This window comes from Myxocyprinus asiaticus, chromosome 23 (genome assembly GCF_019703515.2).
Source record: "Myxocyprinus asiaticus isolate MX2 ecotype Aquarium Trade chromosome 23, UBuf_Myxa_2, whole genome shotgun sequence".
In the NCBI taxonomy this organism is placed as follows: domain Eukaryota; kingdom Metazoa; phylum Chordata; class Actinopteri; order Cypriniformes; family Catostomidae; genus Myxocyprinus; species Myxocyprinus asiaticus.
In genome coordinates, this window is record NC_059366.1 from 145001 (window position 1) to 152722 (window position 7722).

General features: G+C 41.1%; 2 protein-coding genes across 5 annotated transcripts in view; both read right to left on the reverse strand.

Moving 5' to 3' along the window:
* LOC127413746 (balbiani ring protein 3-like) overlaps positions 1-484 on the reverse strand; it is a 3071-nt gene extending 2587 nt beyond the window's left edge. For all 4 annotated transcript variants that reach the window (XR_007892697.1, XM_051651154.1, XM_051651153.1 and 1 more), the window contains exon 1: positions 1-484. This exon is cut by the window's left edge and continues 636 nt beyond it. The gene's annotated coding sequence lies outside the window, so the exon portion shown is untranslated.
* The window catches only part of LOC127413756 (polyribonucleotide nucleotidyltransferase 1, mitochondrial), a 17680-nt gene extending 10939 nt beyond the window's left edge, over positions 1-6741 (reverse strand). Inside the window, exons 1-18 of the mRNA XM_051651179.1 lie at positions 6555-6741; positions 6123-6183; positions 5967-6041; positions 5781-5886; positions 4054-4103; positions 3913-3976; positions 3771-3818; positions 3497-3610; positions 3229-3415; positions 2801-2852; positions 2671-2728; positions 1716-1812; positions 1512-1614; positions 1352-1422; positions 1186-1222; positions 1033-1099; positions 645-734; positions 508-561 (exon numbers count right to left, since the gene is read on the reverse strand). Coding sequence (XP_051507139.1) covers positions 508-561; positions 645-734; positions 1033-1099; positions 1186-1222; positions 1352-1422; positions 1512-1614; positions 1716-1812; positions 2671-2728; positions 2801-2852; positions 3229-3415; positions 3497-3610; positions 3771-3818; positions 3913-3976; positions 4054-4103; positions 5781-5886; positions 5967-6041; positions 6123-6183; positions 6555-6667 — 1447 coding nt within the window. The 5' untranslated portion in view covers positions 6668-6741. The remainder of the gene's footprint in view (positions 1-507; positions 562-644; positions 735-1032; positions 1100-1185; positions 1223-1351; positions 1423-1511; positions 1615-1715; positions 1813-2670; positions 2729-2800; positions 2853-3228; positions 3416-3496; positions 3611-3770; positions 3819-3912; positions 3977-4053; positions 4104-5780; positions 5887-5966; positions 6042-6122; positions 6184-6554) is intronic.
* Positions 6742-7722: the final 981 nt, after the last annotated feature.

Genomic DNA, 7722 nt, shown 5'->3' on the forward strand with positions numbered 1-7722 from the left:
GTGCAGGATGACAGAAACGTTGGCCGGTGTTCAGCAGCTCAAGAGGGGAGATGCCCAACATACTAGATTATTGGATTCGATCAATCAATTCATTTTTCTAATAAAAACATTTGATTCTTAAGAGGTTTCTTCTTATGGTTTTGCATTGTTAATAGATAGCCGCATTGTTTTTTTTTCTCATCATATTTACGTCAACAGAATGTTTTAATAGAAATAGCTTAATTACCAAAAATATTTAACCACAGAATGCCACCATTGACTAATCACATTCAAGGATTAACTTTGGAAAGAGTTGGGACTGGCATACCACTCTTAATATCTCTGGCAGCATGCCATTCCAAACTCATCTGCCATGTATGTTGCCTTTAAAGGAAATAATGGTTTTCCTTTACACTACAAGCACTTTTTGAATAATAGTGAGATATGATTCATACCGGCCTGCATTTATGGATCCCCTTCACAATGTGAGACCTGATAATCATGTCCAATGGTTTTAAAGGTGAATACCTGAATCCATGAGAGCTAAACTGCCACCACACACTGAAGCCATCGATGATGAGCCTGTCACAACAGAACGACACATGTAGAAAACACATCATAGAGAACGAACATGTCAATGAATCACAGTTTCTCATGAGACGTACCGTTAGACTCCAGCACCTCTGATGTCACACGAATGGTGAAGGGGAACTCTTTGGGGATGACCGGTCTCAAAGCTTTCTCTGCCAGTGCTCCTGATATCACACACACACACACACACACACACACTCGTGAGACACACCAATGTGCCAAACATGATGAGCACTGAAGACGACGAGCGGTGGAGGGAGTGTGATGCTCTGGACAATGTTCAGCTGGGAAACTCTGGGTCTGGCCATTTATGCGGACCGCAATTTCACACACGCCAACAGCATATTAGGCAGGTAATCATACATGTCACACATGTTTTTACTCATCACTAATGATTCTAATGATGATTCTGGAATCCTTCGTCATGTTCCACAAACCATTCCTCGATGTATGCACGCTCACCGTGTCCGAGTTCTCGTCTGTTCACTCCTCCCATCTTGCCGATCTCATTGGTCGCATACGGAGGAAACTGATTCACGGAAATAATCATCAGTGAATCATCATCTACTGTTCAGTCTACAGAGTGACTTGTGTCCATGCAAGCCTTTTACTCACCTCATAATGCAGCATGAAGTTCTTGTCTTTGATTCCACTAGAAGAAAACAAACGAATGAATCGCACGTGACTGACGAGCAGCATCAGACAGTGAATGCAGCACAGATCAGAGATCCATTGACTTATTTGAATGATGTCATGACAGTTTAAAGGTTTAATATCTCACCTGAGTGCTGTGGTTATCACATCAGGTTTAATACTGGACTCTAGAGAGTCAAACGTCACCGTACACAGCACCTGCAAACACAACATTCGCTCAGCACATCACAGAAGCACCTCAGGTGTGGATTGAACTTCAAACGGTGTGTTATTTGATGTGTGCTGACCTGCGTCTGACCCCTCTGAAAGAGCGCAGAGCCGTGCAGCGGTTTAAACACGTCCACCTCACACGAGATATTCCTCAAAGACATCAGATCTCTGCCATCACACCTGACATCACAGCAGGAGTTATGAGCAGAACTTCTCTTTAGAATGATAAAGGAATACAATGTATGTGGCATTTCTGCTCTAGAATCACAGATGATTTTTACCGTCTGTATTCGTTAAGAACTAAATTCCTGAAGATGTCTTTAGAGACGCTGTTAAACGCTTCGATCACCTCAAACGACTCGGAGTGAGGAAACTTCTCTGAAAACCACAGACAGTATCAGCGTTACAGAAATTAAACACACATGACTCATAACATCTCAGTTATAACTAGGGATGTACCAATACCATTTTTGTCTCTCCCGATCTGATTCTGAACTCCAAACTCTCAGTATTGGCCGATACCCATCTGATACCAGTGTTGCTTTAGAATCACTTTAGAATATTTATATGAACTTTTCATTCACAGTTATCTACATTTTGGAAAACAATCAACTTAAATATTATTGTAATTTTTAATAAAACAATAATAAAAAAGAATTACATTACGGTATTATTATTAAATATTAGAGTTTTATTATAAAACAGTAAAATATTTCAGTTGTAATTTCTCAACTTTAAAATCCTCTGGCTTTTATTTTGGTGGAACACTCCAGGAAAACCTTTGTTTGTTCACAGGATTTGTAATATGACACATGTTATAAGTGAACCAAACTATCGAGCATCTACGTGTGAGATGTAGTTGGTGTGGAGCGTTCACATAATGCACTCCGCTCTGAGAGATGAAAACAGCAGCATGTCATCATGAGCCCCGTGCTTGCTTTGAACGTTTTGAACAGAGCGCCGCTCTTTCACTCTGAAGCATGCAGACTGTAGATTTGCTTATTAAACATAGCCTTTTTCAATTCACAAAGCTATCAATTCTCTTCAAGAGACTTTAAAAAAAAAGTGCATGAGTCATTTGGTCTACTTTAATGGTGCTTTTGTCATTTTTTTTAGCTTGACAGTATCGAGCATGACTACCAAACGATATTGGATTTGGATATGTCTCCTTAGACTGATACCTGATCCCGGTGTCAGATCAGAGCATCCCTAATTACAACCGTCTCTGTCACACACCTTTGATGAGTTCCTCTGTCTCCAGACGAATTTTATTAATCGCTTCATCTCTGGTAATCTGTAAAACACGTGCAGTTAATATCACTTTATTAGATAAGAAATAACACGACAGTGTGATGTTTACACTCACCTTATCATGTGTGAAGTCTGTAAACACAGCATAAATCTTCTCAGACGCCAATCTGTGCATAATCAATGTCACATGTATTATTTAAAGAACTGATGAGGAACTAATATTATATCTATGACGCTGCACCAGAAACACATTTAACTGGATTTGTAGGCATGAGTGGTGCTTGCCTATGCAAAATGTTCTTTTTTCACTCGTTTTATTGCCAGCCAGGTGAAAGTGGTAACTGTGATCCGTTAGGAGAGTAACAGCACACCTCTCCTCAACAACACGCATGATTCGAGGGATCATTCATGTCTGGAACAGAACCACTTTCACACTGAACACTGTTTGATAATCACTGTTAGAGGTTTAGAACGGACACCACTCAATACACACTAGCTTATTTGAACTCTTGTGAATACATATGAGTGTGATGTAAGTCTCACTCTCTGGTGTGTTCCACCATGTCCGCTGGAGGCGTGAAGAATTTGGCTGGAGTTCGTTTGGTCACTTTGAGCTCTCGGCTCATCTGCTGTATGGCCTGAATGATCTGCTGCGTGTGTTTCACACCTAACTTCACTGCATGACAGAAATCCTGCTGGAGAACGTTCTCCGCTGCAGCTTCCATCATCACTGCACAACAACACAGAAGACCATCGACACAGAAGATCATTCATTCATCATTACAGGTCAGTCTGAGGCGTTGAGACTCACCTACGTGACTGGAGGCGGCGCCTGCAACCACCAGATTGAGCGCGCTGATGTTCATCTGAGAGCGTGTGGGATTGACGATGAACTCTCCGTCTACGAGGCCGATGCGCACCGCACCTGACACACACACACACACAGCATGAGACACACACACACACACACAGCATGAGACACACACACACACACACAGCATGAGACACACACACACACACACACACACACACACACACACACACACACACACACTGATAAACAAACACACTGAAGCATGACTCACCGATGGGTCCGTTCCAGGGGATGTCAGACAGAGCCAGAGCTGCAGACGCTGAGACACATGAATCCACATCATCATCATCATCATCACATATCAAGTCAATCACACTGAGACATATGCAGAGAACACACAGAGCTCTTCATACCTCCATTAATGGCCACAACATCTGGATCATTGACTCCATCAGCGGCCAATATGTTACACAACACCTTCAACAAAAAGACACACCATCAGTCCATCAGCTGTCAATCGACTCAGAGCACTGAACATCATATGGCTGACTCACCTGTGTGTCGTAGAAATATCCGGCGGGGAACAGCGGTCTGATGGAGCGATCTACACAAACACAGACAGTCAGGGCACTGATCAGGGAGTCGGCCATTTCTAGGGCTGTCTCAATCGCAAAATCGCAATGCTCTCTTGCCAGAAACATCGTCATGTCTCTCAAGTCATTAGAGGACGAACACAAGTGTAAATTTATGAAGTCAAGGCACTATTTGCTCTTTAAAAGAGATGCTAATACACAGAGACAAATGTAAGCCAGTTGTACTTTAATTTTCTCTAAAACTGTAAACACTGTGTCTCTGTGGCGCTATAATAAACCCTCTGCTTGTTTGAGTGACCCATCCAGCTCGACACAACAACACTGACTCGACCAATGGCGTGAGTTTGAGGCGGAACTGTCTGTTAGGTTGACCAATGGCAGACGGGGGTGTACTCAGAAAATTTTTTATTTTTGCAATTCCATTCACTAGTGGTGCAAAGATTACACACTTTGGCTTTAATATGCGAGCTCATAATCATGACGCAGGTGATTGAGTCATGAGTGTCTTGATGTTCAGTGGATGAACACTTACTGCTTTTGGAAAAGGTCATGAGGCATCAGTGTATTACTCCTGTTAATTCAGAGTCTGGGGGATGGAGTTTTAACTTCTCTCAAGAGATTATGAGAGAAAGATTTAAACTTGGTATTGGAGGCGGGAGTGTGGGCTAGGATTCTAAAAAATGTCAAGTCTGCATCTAGAGATACAAGGGTGCATCTTTATTCAATTCAAGATTTTACATAGATTTCACTGGACCCCCTCTAGATTGTATAGGCTTGGTCTTAAAGACACACCCACCTGCTGGCAATGCCAATCAGAAGTTGGAGACACAACCCATGTCTTTTGGTGGTGTGTTAAGATCCAAGATTTTTGGTTGAAGGTTCAGAGTTGTTTGTGTGACGTTTTGGGCAATTTTACTTTGCCCCAGACTTTATATTTTGGGCAATGGGGCGGTCATAAATTTGGGGGACAAACATATAAAAATGTGGGTTCTGACCAGTATTATGATTGGCAGACAAATTATTTTAAGGGGTTGGAAATCGGACAGAGCGCCATCATTTCCAGAGTGGTGTGCAGAGATTGGGAGGGTGGCAGCTTTCGAGGATGTGGCAAGCTGGCTGAGGTGGCTGGGGTTTGGGGATTGTTTGTCAGAAAATGGGGTAATTATTTTGCTGTTTTGGGGGACTCTCGGGGAAGGGATGGGGAGAGAGAAGTCTAGTTTAATTATGTATGTTTATTATATATTTAAATGTTTATTTTTTTTGTGTGTGTTTTATTTTATGTGACCACAGGGGTGTTCTTTGGGGGTTAGGGTGGGGTTGGTGATTGGGGAGGGATATTAGTGGGGGTTAAATGTTAAATGTTGATTCAATGTGTATGTGCTGTGTTTTTCTCTGTTATGTATTTTTTAATCATTAAAAAATGTTAATTGAAAAACAATAAAAAATAAAATAAAAACATATTTCATCCCAAAATCAAAAAAGAAATATTATATTAAAGAAAATGAAGCCTATTTTAAGACCAAAGATATTTTTTAGTATTTTAAGATAAATTTTTTAGCAAATTTGACCCCAAAATTCTCATTACTGTAATGCTAAATACCTTATAATTCTAAAAAATGTGCTTTCTTTTGTTTCAGTAAAAGATTATTTCTTGTGCTTTAGATTCCCTCATGAGTGTGTATTCTGACCGATGAGTCTGCTGGTGAGGATCTCTGTGTCTGTGCTGCTCAGCTCTCGTCTCAGGTAGTTTGTGGGGATTCGTCCTGCGGCTGCAGCTTTCTGTCTGTAATCCACCTGATGACATCACAGGAGTCAAACGGAGACACTCACCATAACACATAAACACTGTGATCATCTGTGAAGTGCTCACTCACCACCAGTGGCATGAACTGAGAGGATGATGCTTTAGTTTTACTGACCGCTGTGACCATCACTGACGTGTCACCCAACTGAAAATCACACACAGGTGAACAGATCAGAACACACTCTACACACACTACAGCACAATTATATAGAGAAAGATTGAATACCTTCACCACAGAACAGCCATCAGCGAACCTGGCCAGCTTCCCTGTAGAAATCTCGAGCTTCCTGCGCGCGCGCACACACACACACACACACACACACACACACACACACACACACACACACACACAAAAGAGTAAACTGATGAATGACACACTGCTGACAAATTATTAACAAACATGAGAATATATAGAATTACTTTAGATATCAAGAGCAGAAGTGTTTACCAAACCAGTACTGTTTAATATGATGGAAGTACTGTAAGGAACTGATTTATGTATGGTAATCCCACAGTATGTTTAATAAGGGTCAACTGAAGTGATGAGCTGCTGTTATTCATGTGTTATAGATCATCAGTAGTGGTCTGATGAAGGACAGATAGAGCTGAATGATTAATAATGATTGTTATTGATCATGTGATTGAATGTTAATCTTACCGGTCCCCCAAACTGACAGTCACAGTCCGAATACCGTCACCACTGTGATGAAAGCCTCTGACACCGAACCGAAACCACCGGAACCCGGCTCGCATCCTCATGACGCTAAACATGACACACAAACGCACTTTTATAACACACACACGCAACTCAGTGAGCGGCCATGACAGTGTGTGAACATTACCACAATGATCAACACTCACAGGAAGAGACGCCACCGCTTCATTTCAAAATAAAAGCCGCTACAAACATAATCGAGGGCAAAAGTGCCCGACCGTCCCCTTTTGCAGCCGTTCTGGAAGTGTTTTTCCCATTTATTTCTTCCATGGAGATTTATGGATAAATGGCCCATGAGGGGGCACACTAAGGTCAGTCACTGCAACCCCCGTTACACTCCCTCCCTCCCCACATTATAAATCACTGGAAACAGTATCATTTTTAAATATAACATAATTGGCACCTGTTTGTCAATAAATGTGTATTACTAATAGTTGCATTTATGAGGTAGTGTTCTTGTCTGACATCTTAAGACTCTTTTTTTGCCATCTTGCTTTTGTGCAGGCTCCGGTTGTGGTGCAAGAGGTGCTAGCACAAACACAAACCTGCCCACAACTGCTTCAGCTGAGTTCATTAAAGAGTGAAAACATGTAGCCTATCCTATCTCTAAATGAGGAAATTACTAATAATATTATATTCTGTGTTTAGTGTAAGTGATAGCTAATAAAAAAATAAATAAAATTGTTTGTTTCCTCTAAGAGTGAGTATATTTTTCCATTTGTTAGTTTAAACACAAATAGAACTCAGCAAAAATGTGAAATTGCTCACTTGCTTGAGAAAGCCAACATACTGATATTCTGTTTAAGCTTATTATTATTATTATTATTATTATTATTATTATTATTAGACTCAATTTCTGACTGTATCTCCTTCTGGACCTAGAGCTTTCAAGCTACATCCACCAAACACGGCACAGACTTTCTACCTGTTCTGACTCAGGTTGAATTCCCGTAGCGGACTTCCAAAACAGGCCCAACTTCCCATTGACTTCCATTCAAGATTGAAAACTTTTTCCTGTAATAACTCCTTTAGAGGATTCAAGCTACATCCAAAAAGTTCATCACACACCTTCGGACTGACTTATCATGCTGTGAGATCTATAATCAATATA